Source organism: Bombus pyrosoma, linkage group LG11, assembly GCF_014825855.1.
Source record: "Bombus pyrosoma isolate SC7728 linkage group LG11, ASM1482585v1, whole genome shotgun sequence".
NCBI classification, from domain to species: Eukaryota; Metazoa; Arthropoda; class Insecta; order Hymenoptera; family Apidae; genus Bombus; species Bombus pyrosoma.
The window spans coordinates 2524998-2544549 of NC_057780.1; the positions used below are offsets into that span (position 1 = coordinate 2524998).

The 19552-nt window shown below is 32.0% G+C and overlaps 5 protein-coding genes across 9 annotated transcripts; 2 read left to right on the forward strand and 3 right to left on the reverse strand.

Moving 5' to 3' along the window:
• Positions 1 to 241: 241 nt before the first annotated feature.
• On the reverse strand, positions 242 to 4359 carry LOC122572911 (general transcription and DNA repair factor IIH helicase subunit XPB). 2 transcript variants are annotated; one of them, XM_043738597.1, is made up of 13 exons: positions 4163 to 4359; positions 3781 to 3992; positions 3580 to 3690; positions 3185 to 3505; positions 2920 to 3111; positions 2745 to 2842; positions 2261 to 2664; positions 1915 to 2183; positions 1679 to 1843; positions 1425 to 1611; positions 1208 to 1356; positions 1010 to 1126; positions 242 to 907 (listed from the first exon to the last, which is right to left on the reverse strand). In XM_043738597.1, the coding sequence occupies exons 1-13, from the start codon at positions 4194 to 4196 to the stop codon at positions 779 to 781; spliced, it is 2388 nt and encodes a 795-aa protein (XP_043594532.1). In that variant the 5' UTR covers positions 4197 to 4359; the 3' UTR covers positions 242 to 778. The 2 variants fall into 2 exon arrangements, with proteins under 2 accessions (XP_043594532.1, XP_043594533.1); XM_043738598.1 differs by having other exon boundaries at positions 4155 to 4301.
• A 384-nt stretch (positions 4360 to 4743) lies between these two features.
• Positions 4744 to 6821, reverse strand: LOC122572917 (tRNA-dihydrouridine(20) synthase [NAD(P)+]-like). Of its 2 annotated transcripts, none has more exons than XM_043738611.1 (5): positions 6384 to 6821; positions 5784 to 6297; positions 5455 to 5700; positions 5045 to 5389; positions 4744 to 4971 (listed from the first exon to the last, which is right to left on the reverse strand). In XM_043738611.1, the coding sequence occupies exons 1-5, from the start codon at positions 6571 to 6573 to the stop codon at positions 4863 to 4865; spliced, it is 1404 nt and encodes a 467-aa protein (XP_043594546.1). In that variant the 5' UTR covers positions 6574 to 6821; the 3' UTR covers positions 4744 to 4862. The 2 variants fall into 2 exon arrangements, with proteins under 2 accessions (XP_043594546.1, XP_043594547.1); XM_043738612.1 differs by having other exon boundaries at positions 6374 to 6514.
• Positions 6822 to 6948: 127 nt separating this feature from the next.
• Positions 6949 to 12842, forward strand: LOC122572908. Of its 3 annotated transcripts, XM_043738592.1 has the most exons (19): positions 6954 to 7253; positions 7364 to 7491; positions 7558 to 7680; positions 7755 to 7906; positions 7965 to 8281; positions 8353 to 8531; positions 8598 to 9089; positions 9205 to 9435; positions 9513 to 9721; positions 9782 to 10045; positions 10124 to 10602; positions 10674 to 10841; positions 10913 to 11126; positions 11201 to 11374; positions 11452 to 11635; positions 11696 to 11894; positions 11958 to 12096; positions 12164 to 12348; positions 12420 to 12842. In XM_043738592.1, exons 1-19 carry the CDS (start codon positions 7153 to 7155, stop codon positions 12748 to 12750), a joined length of 4269 nt encoding a protein of 1422 aa, XP_043594527.1. In that variant the 5' UTR covers positions 6954 to 7152; the 3' UTR covers positions 12751 to 12842. The 3 variants fall into 3 exon arrangements, with proteins under 3 accessions (XP_043594528.1, XP_043594526.1, XP_043594527.1); XM_043738591.1 differs by having other exon boundaries at positions 6952 to 7253; positions 8353 to 9089; XM_043738593.1 differs by lacking the exon at positions 12420 to 12842 and having other exon boundaries at positions 6949 to 7253; positions 8353 to 9089; positions 12154 to 12342.
• Positions 12843 to 12856: 14 nt separating this feature from the next.
• LOC122572932 (26S proteasome non-ATPase regulatory subunit 6-like) lies at positions 12857 to 15372 on the reverse strand. The gene is made up of 2 exons (XM_043738668.1): positions 14203 to 15372; positions 12857 to 13578 (listed from the first exon to the last, which is right to left on the reverse strand). The coding sequence occupies exons 1-2, from the start codon at positions 15355 to 15357 to the stop codon at positions 12877 to 12879; spliced, it is 1857 nt and encodes a 618-aa protein (XP_043594603.1). The 5' UTR covers positions 15358 to 15372; the 3' UTR covers positions 12857 to 12876.
• Positions 14761 to 17319, forward strand: LOC122572928 (replication factor C subunit 5). Its single transcript, XM_043738657.1, has 9 exons — positions 14761 to 14890; positions 15500 to 15694; positions 15777 to 15841; positions 15923 to 16050; positions 16128 to 16290; positions 16357 to 16516; positions 16579 to 16790; positions 16859 to 16936; positions 17004 to 17319. Exons 2-9 carry the CDS (start codon positions 15657 to 15659, stop codon positions 17147 to 17149), a joined length of 990 nt encoding a protein of 329 aa, XP_043594592.1. The 5' UTR covers positions 14761 to 14890; positions 15500 to 15656; the 3' UTR covers positions 17150 to 17319.
• Positions 17320 to 19552: the final 2233 nt, after the last annotated feature.

Below are 19552 nucleotides of genomic sequence, written 5' to 3' on the forward strand. Positions count from 1 at the left end.
TTTAGATACTTGGAATTTTTTGTATCTAGTACATACATACTAGGTAGGAAGGATATAACGCGATTGAATGCCATTTCCTAAAGTTATTTTATACGCCTTTTTCTAAAATCGTTTCTTGATATTCTGTCCATAATCTATCGATAAAATTATGTGGTATTGAGTAGTATTATTAAAACTTAATCTATGTTTGTTAAAAATTAGGATGTATGGTATAAGAGTATGGTATGAAAGAATTAAACAATTATGAATTAAATGTTTAATGTTTAGACGACCAAAATGCGTAAATTTTAACTTTTGTTAATTTTACGAAAATTATACCGTTGTAGCGTTTTACCGTTATGCTGTTTTTATCTACTAAATCTAAGTTTTATCTCTCCTCGCCGAGATTATTTAGGGAGCTTCGAATGAACCCAACATCAAACGTATTACAGGTGTGCCAATATTATCGCTCCAAATTAACGCATTTATCAGGAATATCTTTATCGCATTATTTGAGTCCAGTTTACATTGGTAAATCGTATTGCTACCACGTAAATCGTGCAAACAGACGTATTAGGTATACAAAGAATAAAGAAATAATCAGTATGTCACTCATGTCGCAAGTTATTGGTCGCCGTTTTTACAAAACGCGATTTGTAAACCTAAATACAAAATTCATATCTCCGAACTCAAACTCTTTTGTGTAGTAAAAGATTGATATTAACAAATGTACACTAAGGAAAGATTTTATATGTTATCCTTATTTTTTAAATACTTTTATATATACAATCCAAATTTTTTATGTCCTAAATTTTTTAAACAGCGGATGTTTATTTGCTGTAGACGAACTAGGAGCCTTTTTATATTCATAATAAACTGCATCGTCCGCGCCTGACATCGAAGTCATGTTTCCGGCTTTACGTACAATCTGAAATAATAGTTTAGGTAAAGTAAAACAAACAATAAAATACATGACATTTTCTAATTTGATGAATATGATTTTTAGTCACATTAATATCTTAAAACTTACAGGTCTGGGTCCTTCTCCAGGTATTCTTTCCTCGTCCGCATCAATGTCACTCGCAGATAGGACTTGTTGTAGCAAATGACCCTGTTCTTCTCTAGATGTATACATCAAATCTGGTTCCTATTTTAATAATCGAAGAAATAAAATCTAAAGTAATTTTACAAAATCATTATTCAATGTTACTAGGTACATAATACGCACTTCTTCCATTCCTGCAAGTTTTGTAATGACCTTGTAAGCATATCCTTGGTTTACAAGAAAACGCTGACGCTTTCTCGAGTAATTCATTTCCATCGTATCTAGTGATACCAAAGTGTAAAAAAATGCATTGTATTCCTCCGCGATGGCACCTATGAAAACATTTAATATTTAATATGTCTAATTCGTTCCATGTAAAATAACTTTTAGTGAATTGTACCTTTTTTAGCTCTTAAAATTCGTCCTAAACGTTGTGCTTCTTGACGTCGTGAACCGCCGTGCGAAGATATTTGAATTAAGACATTAGCCTCTGGTAAATCAAAGGAAGTGTCTGCCACTTTACTCACAAATATGGTATTGACTTTAGTGTTGAATTTGAAATTTTGCAAAATTTGTATTCGTTCACTCTGAAATTATTTGTGTCGTAATGTATCTTGCGATTGATATGGTTTTCATTTTTATATTTATACTTACTTGACTAGTGGGACCATAGATATACGGTTTGTTCATTTTAATGGCATAATGTTTCAAAGCAAAAACGTTATCTGAAAAAACAATGGTTTTATCGCCACGCCTTTCATGATATCGTATTAAATATTGGCAGCAACGAAATTTGTTAGGATTCATCACATAAAGTAACTGCAAATAGAATAGTATTTAAAAGTTGTCAAATATATCAAATGAAATTAAATTAATATGCGATTATTTACCAATTTTTTAGTCATTTTGCAACCAAGGTATTCTCTATAAAATTCCGGCGACATAGGACACCAAACTTCGGCACATTGTACTCTTGCGATAAAGCCCCTTTTTTGCAGTTCTAACCAGTTGGCCTCGTACAGTTTAGGTCCAATCAGAAAATTGAGATCAGCAATTTTATCATCTTCTCGAAGTAATGTTGCGGTCAATCCCAATTTACAATGGGACTGAACGATTGTTAACACTCTTCTGAACATTTTTGCAGGAATCGTATGTACCTCTAAGAGCATAATATATATTAAATAATTTAATGAAAATCTGTAATTCGAACTATTTTGTTTTGAAAAAGTATATTACCATCTAAAACCATAATTCCCCATTCCTGTTCTTGGAGCCATCGCATAGTTTGTTCCGCTTCCCATGAACGTTTTTGCGTATGAGTGATCATAGAATATGTTGTGATTAAAATTCCACAACCCATAGGTTTGTCCTTTGCTTCGCTTGTGAATCGACAAATCATTGAATCGTCCGCGGTGGACCACATTTTAAATTGTTGTTTCCATTGTTCTACCGATACTCCAGAATTACATAAGACCAACGCACGTTTCCGAACTGTACAACAAGCTGTTACTCCAACTAAACTTTTACCGGCACCGCAAGGTAAAACAATAACGCCTGATCTAGCACGCCCATTTCCGAACATCTTCCTTAAACTCTTCTCCTGATAGGGCCTCAGTACAGCCGACGGTTTCAAATCAATGCTAAAATATAATTTAGTAATTTTACAGACACCTTCTGCTATATATATAAGACACAATTCTGTTATACTACTCTATTGTACTTTATGTCTGGATTTACGGTATCATTGCGAAAATCATATTCTGCCAATAACGGGTACTCCAATTCTATACATCTTTTTTGAATAACTTCAATTTTTTCCTACAACATAATTTTTTACAAATATTCAATAACACGTGAAATTTTACTTCTTGTAAATTAAGATAAAAATTCCGTACCTGATTTACTTCAAAACTAACTGTCTTTAATTCGTGTTCTTCTTCTTCATCTTCGTCCTCTTTATCCATTTTATCATAGAAGGTAGTAATATCTTCGGGAACAGCAGCTACTTCTGCTGGAACCTGATCGTTAGTCGTTTCTGTTACTTTAGTGTTTCCAGTTGGAACATTAGTCACTGCTTTTACCCCAAACTAGGAAAGACAGAAAATATTAATATTGTATCTCATCAAAATAATTACGCTATTAATATTCAAACGGTATTACCTGTGGTGCTTTTGTTTTGCTTTGAACATTTGTGATTATCTCATCTTTTTCATCTTCTACAGTGTTTTTCAACCTACATTCTTGAATTACAGGATCCTTCAGTAATTTTTGTAATACCTCGGGATACGGAGATTCGACAAAATATTTATTGTGCTTTAATACCAACTTTACCTTGCCATATGACAATGTACACAATTTTATAAATTCTATAATCCCATCAGGAATACTAGTTTTACTAAGTCTTTTTAAATATTCTATTATATCATGAGTTTGAAGCCCAACGCTAACAGCAGCATATAAAGAATAAGCAGTTAATTTATACTAAAATAAAATTTGAATTATTAAGATTTTTTATATTTTATATGAGCAAATTTGATATTTAATTATATTTTTACCTCATGAATGTGTTCTGGACGACACACTGGCTCTGAGATAGCAATTAAAAAATCATGAGCATGTTTGTATACAGGTGAAAAAGATTCCAAAAAAATATGCCCATTTGGTGCCTAAAAAAATTTTAATAATAAGATAATCTGTATACATATGTTTAAAAAATCAGGTTATAAGAGATTGATTGACATTAAAATTAGCATTACCACCCAAAGTGGCCTTAAACTACAATCAGATTTTAAAATCATCTGCGAACGATAATCCTTTGCGCCAAATTCATCTTCCAATGCTGTATCATCTTGCTTTTCAACATCATTTTTGGCTGCATCAGGTATACCTTCAGTTTCATTATCATCTAAAGTATCATCATCATTGTATTCTTCTGGATCCTCTTTACGCTTTTTCCATTTACCTCTATCTGTAAAAGTAAGTGACAGCTTTCACTACAATATCAAATAACTTGACATTCATATATAATTGTAATAAAAATTATCTTAACTCCTATTTTATTGAAATTGCTCTAAAAATAATAAAATTTGTAGGTAAAAATTGTAAAACATTTTAATAGAATAAAAGATACCTTCATACCATTGTCTTTTTTAAAACGTTTTGGTGGGCCCATTATTAATTAAAAATTTAATTGTTAAATTATAAATAGTTACTTTTAACGCTGATCGATTATTTTCTCTAATTTATTTATCACTTAAATCAGAATTAATAATTTTTTAGGAGACTAGAATACCAACACACACAATCCGAAAAATGGTTAATCATAGACAAAATATAATATAGATATACCTAACCTCGGATGCAATTTTTTGTTACGCTAGATACACAAAAGTTAAAGTACTTAAGTCTTTAGTAAGAATTCTTAAGTCTATAAATAATGATATCATGATATGATATACATTTTTTTATATTTTTAGCATTTAGACTGATTTATATAAAAAAGAATCTTTATTTGTATTATGAATGATAACCACTGATATTATTGTTCCATTATTCCTGAATGATAACCACTGATTAGAATGATTTCTTGTTACTGAAAAATTTATATTATAAAACGAATATTGTACAGTTAATATTGTGATATTTTTAAAATATCTAAAAATATTAAAAATTATTCATATATAACGCTGTTGTTAGAAAGGATAAGTAAAAACATTATATTTTTCTATATCAGAAAAATGTTTTTTTATTATTAACAAAATTAATAAAAAAATATGAGGTCAGTTTTCAAAAATCGTGATGTAATAATTGATTACTCCCACTCTTCGCTCATAGATTATCAACAAGGAACATTGCATTTTGTAGAAAGAGCTTTCTTATTGACTAGACCTAAGGAAAAAAGACAAACCAGAGCAGCACCTTGTTCTGCCCACTTTTTATTTTTTTCCCTAAAATAATTTAAAGTACATTTACGTTAATAAAATCAAAGTATGTAACATAATATACAATTCTATCTATTACCAGAAGGATGATCCATATCTCCGTCCATCGACGGTAACGATAGATTGAAATAATTTTCCCTTTTGTTGTGTATCATAATTTGGCATTTTTTTCCTTTGAGTTTGCGTCCATTTATGTAAAATAGTTTTTGGTAGTTCAAGATCTGTTACATAATTATTTCTTAAAAACGCACAATGCATTAAGGTTACGTCCTCCTCTTCTGAAATCTTTCTTTTATTTGATGGTTGTCCCTCATCCTGTTTTCCATCTTCTCTCATAGGTGAAACTTGAGATCTTCCCAATAAACCTTTTTCTTCAAATTCTTTTTTCTTTGAAAGACAATAATCAATTAAGTCCCATAAATCACTAAAACAAGATACTGATTAATGTCATGATAAATGGTCATATTATTCTAACAACATTAATCATACCATATCTGCTCTAAAGTTTGAGAACTAAGGAACTTCTTGCCTAATGTTGATTCCTGCTGTTCTCTAAGTATATTTTGTATACAGTACTTAGTATTAGAAGGTGAATTATCACAATCCACAGCATATTTTAAATATGATTTTATTACATCTTCCATGGGAAGTAAACCTTCTTTACTAAATATTGAACAGTTCCATTCAGCTGCACGTGCAAGCATCACACTACTGCATCCTGTTATTTCCTTAAATCTGTAAATAAATAACTGCAATTACTTTTAAATTGTGCAAACAATATATGTATTTTTAAGGGTAAAATTCAAGTAAAGCATTACTTGAAGATATCAGAATGTTTTTGTATTTCTTTTGACCCTCCATTTGCTATAACTGGTATAGCAAGCCTATCAGATATTTTCTTCAGAACATCATTACGGTTCATATGTTGTGGTCTTTCATTAACAGTCCGACCATGAACCGCAATCGCTGATATACCAGTCGATTGTAAAAGTTCACAAAGTTCTAAAGTTTTATCTAAATCTGGCAATACACGAATTTTACAAGTTACAGGAATGCTCAAATTATCTACTAAAGTTTTTAAAATATTTATAGCTATTTCTGGTTCTTTTAGAAGGGCTGCACCCATTTTTCCTACCAAGGAAAATAGTTTGGGACAACCCATATTTAAATCAATTCCAGCAACATCTTGTTCTACCATTTTGGCTACTTTCAATGCTCTTGTTGCATCGCAAGTACCAATTTGTAAAACTACTTTATTTCTCTCTTTAAGACATGTTCGAAAAGTCACTGTACCATCTGTTTTATCTATGTAATCAATTGTACCTAAAACATCTAAAGAAGAATTCATTAAAGTAACTTTTCTAATTCTTTAAATCAAACTAGTATTGATGAATACTTTAATACTAACATTTTCTTACCATTTTCACGACGGAATGATCGTAATAATTTCCAGTCTATTAATTCTTCCGTGTACACTATATCAGCTCCATAATCAAGTGCAAGAAGACGCATAGGAAGAGTACCAATTCGTACCATAGGTGCTAATATAAGTTTATTCTCATAATTCAATCTTTTCCTTTCCATCGTTATCCCTGCCTTTTCGTTCATTCTATTCTCAATATGTTACAATTTTTATTGTGATCTTGAAAATGTAAATTTTAATGCGGTCACAACGAATTGGGATATTTACTATGAAACATATAGTTCTAATAATTTCTTATCGATACTTTCTTATCGATGCATTATTAAGATAAAAATATTTTTTCTTTTCAACATCTCTCTTACAGAAAATTAATAACTTTTTATGGATTTATTTAGTACAGTATCACACATGTCGATTCCTTCTAATAACGAATAATGATAACGATACACATGATGGTTTGCTTCGGGAATATTTAGGCTAGATGGCAGTTTCATTATATTCACCGTATGTGAATCGTTGATCCAACATAGTAAGAATTTCATGTTCTATGTTTGATGATCACAGAATACTTTCAAATTTGAACGCTAAGTTCGATCAACTGTCAGACAATACGTTAAGTTGCGAGTAATATGGTACAATCTCTCCTTTGTTTCATTAATTTGGCGATTGATAAATCGCTTAGAATCTTCAACGTGTACGAATTGTATCTATGAGAGATTAACGGTCAAGAGTGATTGAACGACAGACAAAGAAAAATTTTGATAATGTTCACACCATTAAAGCCCACAGAAGCAGATTTTATCGACGTGACTGTTTTAAGTACTCCTCAGCCACAAGCAACTTCAACTGTACAAAGAAAAAGCACGTGAGTTTGTCTTGTTTATAAATTTTGTATTTCACAAGCTCTGAATAATACGGTATAATTCAAATGGTTATGGTATGTTATTAAAAAAAAAAATTCATTACTCTTTTCAGATTGGAAAACAATGTTCTCGATAGGGATATTGAAGAGGCTATTTGTAAACAATTTGTTAAAGACAAAAATGATATTGCACGGAAGTCTACTGACTCATCTCTTGGAATATTGGACAGTATATCTTCCTGTAAATTTTGTGCTGTATTTTATACAGTTTATAGTGATGGTCATGATAAATAATATATCTTTATAGTTTTAGCTGAAGTAAGTGGAATAGAAGAAGTAGAGAAACAAAGTAAGAGTAAATTGGACATAGAATGTGCTAGAAAGCTACTTCAAAGATGCAGTGATATAAAAAGTACATCTATTACATGTGGTAAAAACCTTAATTTTTTAAACATAAGTCTTTATTTGTAGATAAATATCGAATATGGCTTCTTACCATTGCAGATACAAACAAAGAAAACAATACGAATATTCAAAACTTATCTAGTAATATCATTCCTTCAACATTAAATGATTATGGTCAATCCGTATGTTCCAATCAAATTAATCTTCAGAATGAAAATATTTCACATTCAGTTAAGGATAAACCAAATAGTGTAAGTATGATCTTTTTATGAAGAATTGGTTGGAATAATTTATGAGTGTTATATATAGGTTGTTTTTGAGCCAAAAGAGATCAGTGCACGTTCATCCGGATTAAGTAGAAGTTCAGAAAATAATTTATCATCATCAGCTTCAAGTAAAAATTTGAATCAAATAACATTTGATGCAACAACTGCTGAATTGATGGCTCAATTTAATAATGAAGATTTTCGTCCAGCTTCTGAAATGGCCAGTCAAATGTTAGCTGATGAAGTGTCTTGGCAACAAAATTATCCCTATGCTCTTCCCACAACAGCTTCTTCTGAAAAAGAATACTTAAATTTATCCTGTTTTTCTGGCATCATGGGTGAACTAGATTTATCAATAGAGTAAGTACATAATTGCAAATATTTTGCATCGCAAATATTATTAAATATAATCAAATACGATTAAATTTTAGATCCTGCGCTGGGCATAAAGTATCTGTGAGTGAGTTTTTTAGAAGAAAATGTGGAAATTTTGGAGAATTATCGGATACTGGGATAGAAAGACCAAGTTTGGGTCTGTCAGTAGACAGTCCAAAAAAGAAAGATCATCTTATACCTCTAGTTGATTCAACTTGCTCTTCTGTAACAGAAGGTATTACTTATTTGCATTCATTGAAACATTTTTTTTGTATATCTAAAAGGATATTTCTTCTTGTAGATTCCACAATTGGACCCAATATCGCGAAAGATAAAACTCAAAATATTCCAAATATAACAAAAGATGCGGAAGAGCAAAGTATTATGAGTTTGACCAGTATCGCTCGAGCACTACAGGATATCGATAGTGGTACACCACGAAGATTAGTGGATCAACTCATCATGGCAAAGAAAAAGAAAAAATCCACACAGGTGCAAGAGAAGAGTGTAGCTGGAGATACTTACACATTATCGCCTTCAAGTAGAAAATCCATGCCTGCTACTTCAAATAAAAATATAGATAATTTCGGAAAAGATGTAGGATTACTAAATCTTTCTTCAAAATTATCTTTAGATAGTAAAATCATCAATGAAACTGTAGATATTAAACATTCTATTCCAAGAATGCTTTCATTTGACTCTAACTCGGGTACAAAAATAAACTATGAGGCGATTTCTCAGGCACTTAAAAAAGAGTTAAGTAGTGGAAACTTACCATCCTTATACAGTCAAGGTATAGTTTTTTCCTAAAAATTTTAAGTTTTAATCAACTAATAAGTTGTTTGAATAAATTAAGTTTACAACTATTCCTATATTTCACTTTACTCAAAGAATATTATCTCTTTCAGAGCTTAAGTCATTGTTGGAAGACTCTAAATTAACTCTTCCAAATTATACAGAAAACAGAATACCACCTCATACTTCGAAAATTAACGCAATGATTAGTCAGGAGGAAAAGTCTGCCAGTCTTGAAGAAGAAGGAATGGGAAAAAAAGAAAATATAAAAAAGGAAAATGTTTCATATAAAGATAGATCAGAAATTCAAAATATTTCAAATTTACAAGAATCTTATGTTAATAGTAAGATACTACAACACAATAAGTATATCATCCTCTAATTTGCTCTTTTATGATTTATTAATTTTTATTTTTTATAGATGTCGTCATTGGCAAGAGTACAGAAGAATTGTGCAGTTGTATCGTTGCTATACCTAGAGAAATTGATATCGAACTCTTAAATAAAAGTGATAGATGGGTCATTTGTGCATTAAGCGTAAATCAAATTCAAGGAGATAAGCATAATGTCCGACTTACACTGCCGAAAGATGTTATTCTTATTAAACCAAATGCAGAACAACATGTTAAGGTAAAAGAAAGACAATTACAAATTTACAGTAATATAAAAGTTAAAACATAATTATTTCAGATTACCGTAATAGTGGTGAAAATGTGTAAACCAATTATTGCAGTTTTAAACATAACAGTGTCAGATATGGTAACAAGAATTGAATGGATTATGAAACATATTATATGTCTCAAACCCGAAGAAGTTGATATAAACGTGTCAAACCCTTCTCAAAAAAAAGAATTAGATTTTCAGTATATTGCTGAAAATAGCATGGCAGTCTTACCTATTACAATAAAAAATAAAAATAATGTCGATGTACCCATCAAAATTTCTATACTACAGGTGATAATTCCATCTAATTAATCTCATATGTATTTTATTTGTTATGTCTGCTATCTCTCTTTTTTTAATGCAATGTAGAATGAACCAGCAATATTTAGCTTAGAAAATTCAGAAGAATCACAACATATTACTCTTAAATCTCAAGAAGTACGCACTACAAATGTTCGATGCAAGGCTGTTGCGCAAAAAAATACTGAGACGCAACAACGATCCTTACAACGTTACGCTGGCACTTTAATAATTCAAAACGAAAGTACTCCAGAGAACAGTATAATAATCCAAGAAATTCCTCTTATTGTACAAGTAGGAATTTATAAGATACAAACAATTGATACGGACCTACCTTTGATCGTTCCTAACAAACAAAGCAAACCCTTGACCGTGATTAATCTTGGGACGATACCGACGCTAATAACAGCTTCATTTATCCAAGAAATTGAATTAATGAAAAATTCAAAATATTTCTCAGTTGAACCAGAAAATTTACTTGTGCAACCTAGGGAAACTGGATGCTTCTATATTACATACAAGCAACAAACATCCGGCACTCCTAAAATGTGAGAGGACATTTTATAAACCTATATAATATCATAAATATCTTTTTATTGATTTTTGCATATATTTATAGGTATGCAAAAATTAAATTAACTGCTGCTGGCGATGATCATTACTATTCTGTAATCGGGGAATCAAACACATATACAGAGGCAGAAAATGAAAATGTTCGATGTGAAACACCTCAGTATTTACCACCTGTTAGTTCTCCATCGTCTCCGCATAGCGTGGTTTCAAACAAGTAAATTTAATATTATATGTTATATTAAGCTTCTACAAAGTTTTACATGTTGACATTTTACACGATAATAGGTCGGGCGCATCTGGCAGAAATTCGCCTCTTAGTTCAGTATCTGGTTCAACTGTTACTGGCGATAAAATACCTATCAGAACAACTCACGCTGCTCTGATATGGAATAGCGTGAAAACAGGAAAGTCAGAAATTAGGGAATTCACTATTCGTAATACGAGTAACAACAAAATAAGGATACAAGCTATTATATCGGACAGTGAAAAAAATTTTCGAGTAATGTATTTAATCCACTGAAATATCATTTAATTAATATTTTACATTTATGAAAACATTTGACATCCTCTCAGTTTCTTCGAGAACGACAGCCCGTTGGTGCTATTGTATTAGCTCTGCAAGGTTCGGAAAGTAGAATGCTGTCCGTTCTATTTAGTCCTCATCATATAGGCGCAGCGGCTGGAAAAATAATATTCAGACACTATGAGCCAAGAAGAGAAGAGTCTGAATTTGGATCTTCGAAAGTGGTAAATAAACGTATTGTATGTTGAAACTCCCATAAATTAATTAATATTTGAATCCATTTGTAATATATCATTTGCAGCTATTCCTATATGGTTATGGGGGTTATAGCAAAGTTGAAATTTCAGAAGCATTTAAAGACACAGGCGGAAAAATGTGGTTATCGCTTGGTATTTTAAGGTGCGGAAGATCTCCACGTGCAAAGATCAAATTACAAAACATTGGAGATCTGTGTTCCTATGTTAAAATCAAATTAATACCCAAAGGTATCTTAAGTATATGAATTGTAAATGATCATTTTCTAAATTATTTTTTAATAATCTCAGCTGTATATCCTACTATGGCATCGAGTTGGCAAGTAAATCCAACTGAATTGTTGTTAAATTCGAAAGAAGTTCAATGGGTGACTCTGGAATTCGAACCGCGAAAAGAAGATCTAGCTTTACTGCAACGATCTAATGTCTCACATGTTGGAACCCTATTAATTACCCATGGAGATGAACCTACGCGCTGGCGAATTCGTCGGTGAGTAATATTAAGTTTATAAAAAATTATTCTACTCTTCATTTTTTTATATTTTATTTTTAGATTGTATAATAAAATGAAAGAAACAGGTGAATTGAGTGGGAATGAAAATGAAACTTTTAGGAATATTATTCAACCATTATGTAAAACTTTTTCTGGAGAACAATTAATATCGGATATAAATGCTATACGAGATTCAGTGGTAGGTAACAAGGAATTTACTAACTGCTCTAATTATTAAATTATTTATAAATCTAAGTATTATTTAGCAAAATCTTGGGGACCTTTGTCAAGGGATTCGTCAACATGAAATAATGTTAACGGTGGAAGTGTGCGCCGATGATACTATGTCCGTTCTTCACGATAATGCCGACGAATCACAAATGTTTTATTCTCTTTGTAGCGACAATAGTCATATATATGAAGGAAATGGTGAAAGTTTCCTACCCTCAGAGTGAGTATAATAAATAACTTAAATGTCATAAAGTTCAATAGACATTGATGTTTACTTAAAGAAATCTTCAGGACTTTTGTAGCAAATAGTACACTTCAAAACGGCATGAATGCAAACGATTTTATGATTAGCCCATCTGTTGTGATTTTAACTCCACCGACTAGATCAGAAGCAGTTGTAACAATAAGAAGTCCTTGTACTGTGGCAGAACCGTTTGAAACTTTTTTATCAAATACGGAGTATTTAAGAGTCGTTCCTGCGGAGGGAATGATACCTACTAGAAGAGATTTTCAATTAAAAATACAGTGTAAACGAAAAATCGAACGGAATTTCAACGCAATTCTTGAAATTTATACAGAGAACAAAAAGTTTGATGTACAAATAAAAGTAACAGTTAAATAATTGTAAATTGAAATCTTAGAATTAATTTTTTATTGAAGTATTTATTATACAGATACTACTATCCTATAGCTTTTAATTTTTATATCAGCAATATTTTTACTATAAATAAATTAATCAATAAAATCTTTATTTGTTCATAGTATATTCCTTTAATACATCATGGTGTACATTATTTATCTTAAATTGTACATTATGCTGTGACTGGAGAGCTTGTATTATTTGGACCATATTCTCTACATCAGATATTCCAGAATGTAATTTTCCAATCAAAGGAAGGTTAAGATGTGAAAGCATATCTTTTAAATTTCGTGGATAATAATCTGTTGCGTCACAAAAGCTACCTTTTAAATTTATCCACTTCATAAATTGCTTAGGTAATGATATATTTTCTAACTCGCACTGGCTTGGTAACATAAACTTTAAGTCCCAATCACCACATGTAACAAATGCAGAATCGTTCCCGTCTTTAAAATATTTGTGTTCTTCTAACCAATTACAAAATGTTTCAAACACTTCTGAAAAGTAAGGTTGATTGTCTACCAGGTCCTGCATGATTCCAGTAAGTTCTGTACAAAATGGAGTAAGCTGAGGATGGTATTTTGGCTTAACATACTCGTGAAAGACGTTTTCAACTTCCCAACTTGTCGTAGACACTGCTGCACAGGGAATCTCGATAATTTCTTGCGGATCAATTTTCTCGTGTTTCTTGCAAGTGCATTCAAAGTCCAGTACAAGCAAATAATTGAAAGATTGCTTAATTTCTTTGGTTCCTCTATAAATAGATCGAGGATATTTCGTGAGAAGTCGTTTCGCCATTATTTCATTACACTCGTGAAAAAAATAATTACTATAACTCCTGTTAAAACGAAACAAAACGTTCCAGAATATATACAGGGTCAAATAAGGTTAGAAAATAAATGGTTTATTGAACTGGAGAATTCCTAACGCCACTTATCTAGTTACAACATTTGTAAAAAAAAAAAAAAACAAAAAACAAAACATATTTTCTTTTTAATTGACAAATACTATTTAAGATACTATCAAACACTTATTTTAAAAATACATCAGATTCTTGACATACTTGACGCAAATATTTCAATCGCATCCGGTTTACACTTATAACTAGTAACTAGTGAATGCACGTTTGAATATCAATCTCGAAATGACGAAATTTTTCAATACTGTGGGAATATGAATTACTTTAAACATAATTCGACGTTAAAATTTTTTGAATATCCTAGTAAATTTTAAATCTTGAGCCATGAAAGTTTACCTAAGGTTGAAGATCAAGTGTAACAGTAATTACGACTGCACAGGAGTACAAATCTTACATATGTATATAATAATATTGTCACTGATATAATGACATATCAGACTATCATTGACGAATAAATTATCATAAAATTAATAATCTATAACTTGACCAAGCTTTTTTAATCGATTAAGTAACGCATCGCCTCTTTTTATGATATTTTGATAAATTAATCCTCGATCGCATGAAACATCAGGTGCTTGCCCTCTGTTGCAACCAGCAGCGCTGATGGTAACGATCATTCCAGCCACTTTATCGATCTTACAATGCAATTTACCATTGGCAATAAAATGTGCCACTTCTTGTTCTATGTATTCTTCTGTCACGCCAAATTCTGTCGCCATTCTACTTAAATTGATGGTCCTGTATGCTTGCAATAGCTGACAGTATGCCCTCAAACGCATCTCTCTTACGTAATAGCGATAATGGAAATGAAGCAAAGGATTTGCTCTAAGCTCGCATTCTATCCAGGCGAGATTTTCGAAGAATTCTTTATAGTGACAATCATAGAGAGAATAAAAAAATGCTCTGTATTTGGGAGCCTCAGTGAGCAAAGCTTGTTGCAGGAGGCCATTGTTGTTGAATCGAGAATCAAGTTCCGATCGGGATAAGGAAATTATTCCTGATAATGTTGTGTATTCTACGACCTCTTTGAATGGCAATAGTTCATAGGATTCAAAGGTTGGGATACAGTCCAGCAAAAGGCACGCAGCGCGATGAAAGTTTCGCGTTGCCAGATAGTAAACAGCTTCGTACACTTTCAATTTATTACGACAACACCAATTGCTGCCTGATGCATGAGAACCTTCCATCAGATTTGTTATCTTGGTAATTATTTGCCCCATCGAGCGAATATTATTTTTTATGTGCGCTATTCTAAACAAACCGAATGCAGCTTCGACTTTGATGCTGGATGAATTAGTTTCGTCGTTTATGACAGAGTTCGCAATGTCTGTGGCACGATCGAGATTACCAGTTTCACAAAAGAACTCGAACTTCTCTCGCCAATTTCTTTTTTCAGTGTCCTCAAGAGTCAAATTATCAAAGGACTCTAATTCCTTCCACGTAAGCTCGTTTTCATGCTTCATTGCATCGAGAAGATTCTCGTCAATTTTCCAGTCGAATGCCTTACATACATCTTCGTAGTAACGTGTCATGTTTCCGCGTTTTATTATATCGAGTAATTCAGTTTTTAAGTTCTCATCATTTTGGTATTTTGGCAGAGTTAATTTAAATCGGATTTTGATAAAGAATATATGCTCAGGGGTTCTGTGACACAATTCTGAATTACTCATGACTTTTACTTTTACTCATTAGTCTAATGAATATCATACGACTTTTGCATGCCAGTCTTTTGTTTTTCGATTTATATTCGCTTATCATTAGATGTAAAACAATTTGAATTATTAACATATTTTGCATAATGCATTTCGATAGATATATCAACCAATCAGCATGTGCTATTCAAATAAAGAAATGGCGCATTTTCGTTACTCGCAACCGGCATTGATTAAATGAGCGCCAAAACCTATGTAGATTCTAACCTTTTAGGTAACTTTTTCAAAGTTTATCATACAAGTTCGAATTATAAACTATGACAGAGAAACCTACTCAAACCACCAATTTACCATGGTAAAATTTATGTCATCTACAATGGAGTTACAAAAATAATCGAATAAGTATAAAGAATAACATTGTTATTTTGTTCTTTCAGGGTGGAAAAGTATCGACCGAAAAAATTAGATGATTTGATATCTCACGAGGAAATCATCAAAACTAGTTAGTATATGTGTGAATTCAATGGTGTTGCAAAAATTTATGATTATCACTCGTTTACTAAATTACTATTTTTTATTACAGTAAATAAATTCATTGATGAAAATCAGCTTCCTCATCTCCTTTTTTATGGACCTCCTGGCACAGGGAAAACAAGTACAATACTTGCTTGTGCACGTAAATTATATACACCAGCCCAATTTAATTCAATGGTTTGATTCTTTGTTATATATCATCTTTATTTTATACAACTTACTATGGTTTATATACACCATTCTTTTCCATACAGGTATTAGAAATGAATGCTTCAGATGACAGAGGTATTGGTATAGTTAGAGGACAAATCCTTAGCTTTGCAAGTACAGGCACAATGTACAGATCTGGTTTTAAATTAATCATCCTTGATGAAGCTGATGCTATGACAAAGGATGCCCAGAACGCTCTTAGGAGAAGTAAGTTGTAACATGAATTACTTGCTTTAAGTATGAAAGACACATTCTATGCAAAAATTGTTTCAGTAATAGAGAAGTACACAGACAATGTAAGGTTTTGTATTATATGTAATTATCTCAGTCAAATTATCCCTGCCCTTCAGTCTCGGTGCACTAAATTTAGGTTTGGCCCATTGTCTACAGACCAAATTTTACCAAGGCTAGATACCATTATTAAGGAAGAGAAGTAGGTATATAAATTACAATAAAATATTGTATCTATTACTAACACTTTTATGTATGCGTCAGTTTAAATGTTTCGGAGGATGGAAAACAAGCATTGATAACATTGAGTGGAGGAGACATGAGGAAAGTTTTGAATGTCCTCCAAAGTACTTCGCTTGCTTTCAGTGCAGTTACAGAAGAAAATGTTTATTCTTGCGTAGGACATCCTCTTCCAATTGATATAAAAAACATCATCAATTGGTTGTTGAATGAATCATATGAATTATGTTATTGTAGTATCCTTTTTATATAACTAACTGCAATTATTCGTTTTTAAATTACGATCGCCTTAACACATGTTTAGAAATACAAGACATAAAACTAAAGAAAGGACTGGCATTGCAGGATATATTAACAGAACTGCATCTGTTTGTAAATAAAAGTATGTCTCTTAGTTATCAATTTCATAAAAAATAAGCGAAGATATTAGATTAATCATTTCGTTTTAGTTGAATTTCCAGATTCCATACTTATCGATTTAGTAATTAAACTAGCCGAAATAGAGAAAAGAGTATCCATTGGCTGTAGTGAAGCGGTACAATTAAATGCCCTCGTTTCAGCATTTCAAAGAGCTCGCGATATCGAGATTTCTTAGTGCGTACAACATTTGAGGATCGAATTCTATGAATTGAAGTAATAGCGAATTTGAAGCACTATATCTTCGTACGAAGAATTTTAGAATAATACTTAATTTGGTAAGAATGTATTATTTACGATTGTTACTATGTGTAATAAAGAAAAGATCGAGAATTTTAGAAAACCATACACATGAAGCAATGGATTCTCCTACGCGCTCCTATCCACCTTGTTTTTTAATTCTATAATAAATTAAGTTCTCACGTGAACGGTATCAAAGCAGTGAATTTCTGAAAATATGTTATCAAGGACTACATCACAAATCAGTCAAATCATCTAAGCGAGTTGCATACCGTGCTTGTTAATTTTTATTTGCTCCTATCCATGTATCCTCGATAATTCATGTGTATGGAACAGTTATAGGAATCTTATGCCCGAAATGATCAGTTTTGCCGGAGTAGTAACCGACAGACGTATTTAGATGTATTTGGTGCAATCACTGTGTGACGATAGCGTTTGATCGTACAAGTGAAACAGTGTCCGACAATGGTCCGACGAATGTCGCTCAATCAGCACGCGATCATTCAAGTACCATGTCGACAAAAACATATCTAGAGGCTAAACATGCAATGCTACGCTATTTTCTGCATTGTGGATACTTTCCAGGATGTTATACTTTGGTAATTGATTTGTTTTTTAAACTATGTAATTTAAAAATCTTTGAATTACATTATCCATAGTACACAAATTGTGCAATTTTATATACTTGGAACGGAAATGTGTATTTCCTTTCAGAATCATGTTTAGAGAAAATGGTTTTCTTATGTTTTATTTCACGTGCAGTAAATCTTTTTCGAAAAACAACTGAAGTTATGTTTCATCATTATGTTTATGATATTTGTTTTGCCAATGTCTAATATAAAATATTTTATATTCATTTAACATGTGCGCCATTATCGATGCCACGGTAACGGTATGTTTTATCCAGTTTTAATTATGCTTCCACGCTCGAAATATTTTGTAACTTTTACCGAAACACGACACTTGCTGGCTTGTTCAATTTCCGTTCATGTTCCGTAATTTCGAAGGGAATTTCCACTTGAACGAGTGGAACTCGGCCGTGAGTGTTTCGTCAACTATAATTGCGTCCTTCGCCTAATTAGTTGGCATTAATAATAATGTATATCAGAGAAGCTCGATGAAATTAGACGATACGAAGGAATATTAATCATTTGATTACCACTAATGAATATGTATCGAAAAACTAGTGCGGTTTTGCGCCAGCGCTCAATTTACATCGCTGGCACGTGTTAATGCGTTGTACATTATTGTTACAGCCGTGAATGGAGAAGCTGCTTGCATATATCATAGTCCTGAAAGTGAGGCGAAACTGCTGAAATCGTCTCAGTCTATAGCTATGCCTAAGTAGAATAACCTGACACAGGACCGACATGCTATTAGCTTCCTCTCCTTTTCTCTCGTTCTTTGGAATCCTCGCAATTCATTAGTGAATACAGGTCCCCAAACAATTCCTTATGCTATAACCTTATTTCATCAATTTTTTGTTAACTTATTAAAATAAAGTGAAATTGAATTTGATTGTTTATTTTTTAGGTAAAATAGAAGAAATGTGAATATCGTAGAATTATATGTTCTGATTAGATAGGTATTACATCGGAATTGCGATTTAATCACAAATAATCATAGTAAAAGTATAAATTTCAATTCAGAGTTCCACGGATAGTATTAATATAGGCACCACTACTGCCGTGGAAGGTTTACGTTATAAGTTCTTATATCACACATAAACTGTCCTGCGCCGACCTTGTTATACATATATTCCCCTTACATAAAGGAGGATCATGCAAGCGAGGATTTTATTCTTCGACTTCGGTTAAGAAGTAATGTAATAATTTTTCTTTCCTTGCTTTCTTTTTCTAATTATCATATGTACTGTACAAGTTTTCTTCGTTTTCTTTTTACATTTGTGAAACTTTCCCAAATTAGCATACAACACGCACCTCTTCTTTTCCATTTGTGTTCGCTCGAGTAAAAAAAGGATTCTATTGCTCGTAATTTGTATTCCACGCCTTTTCTCATGCAAACTATTCAAATATTTCAACGGACTGACCAGTGGAGCGCAGATTTATCGGCGGAAAAACGAGCAGACTATAAAGTGTAATGCGTGTACGATGGTACGTAGTGAATTTTCGAGAATTGACTAGCTAACTATTTCATATTGATCATAGTCGTTTTGTACTTCGCACGAGATCGAATCGTTTTACAAAAGCGAAATCGATCAGACAGTGAGCCCTGGAATTAATAATTAAATAATATTCATACTCGATATCAAACGGAACTTTCAGCTTAATAAGAACTTCGCAGGGTGGGTACGCGAGCACCCTTACTAGCACGTCGATTC

Bases quoted from the DNA above. Each gene is read 5' to 3' on its own strand.
- LOC122572908 (XM_043738591.1), top strand. From the start codon at position 7,153: ATGTTCACACCATTAAAGCCCACAGAAGCAGATTTTATCGACGTGACT. The intron at 9,090-9,204 runs GTATAGTTTTTT...TATCTCTTTCAG, and splicing joins ACCATCCTTATACAGTCAAG to AGCTTAAGTCATTGTTGGAA. The intron at 10,046-10,123 runs GTGATAATTCCA...AATGCAATGTAG, and splicing joins TCAAAATTTCTATACTACAG to AATGAACCAGCAATATTTAG.
- LOC122572932 (XM_043738668.1), bottom strand. From the start codon at position 15,357: ATGAGTAATTCAGAATTGTGTCACAGAACCCCTGAGCATATATTCTTT. The intron at 13,579-14,202 runs GCGTTACTTAAT...TTTTTTCACGAG, and splicing joins ATATCATAAAAAGAGGCGAT to TGTAATGAAATAATGGCGAA.
- LOC122572911 (XM_043738597.1), bottom strand. From the start codon at position 4,196: ATGGGCCCACCAAAACGTTTTAAAAAAGACAATG. The intron at 3,691-3,780 runs GTAATGCTAATT...AAATTTTTTTAG, and splicing joins GTTTAAGGCCACTTTGGGTG to GCACCAAATGGGCATATTTT. The intron at 1,127-1,207 runs GTGCGTATTATG...TTATTAAAATAG, and splicing joins AACTTGCAGGAATGGAAGAA to GAACCAGATTTGATGTATAC.
- LOC122572917 (XM_043738611.1), bottom strand. From the start codon at position 6,573: ATGAACGAAAAGGCAGGGATAACGATGGAAAGGAAAAGATTGAATTAT. The intron at 5,701-5,783 runs GTAATGCTTTAC...ATTTATTTACAG, and splicing joins AAACATTCTGATATCTTCAA to ATTTAAGGAAATAACAGGAT. The intron at 5,390-5,454 runs GTATGATTAATG...ATCTTGTTTTAG, and splicing joins CAAACTTTAGAGCAGATATG to TGATTTATGGGACTTAATTG.
- LOC122572928 (XM_043738657.1), top strand. From the start codon at position 15,657: ATGACAGAGAAACCTACTCAAACCACCAATTTACCATG. The intron at 16,291-16,356 runs GTAAGTTGTAAC...AAATTGTTTCAG, and splicing joins CCAGAACGCTCTTAGGAGAA to TAATAGAGAAGTACACAGAC. The intron at 16,517-16,578 runs GTAGGTATATAA...TGTATGCGTCAG, and splicing joins ACCATTATTAAGGAAGAGAA to TTTAAATGTTTCGGAGGATG.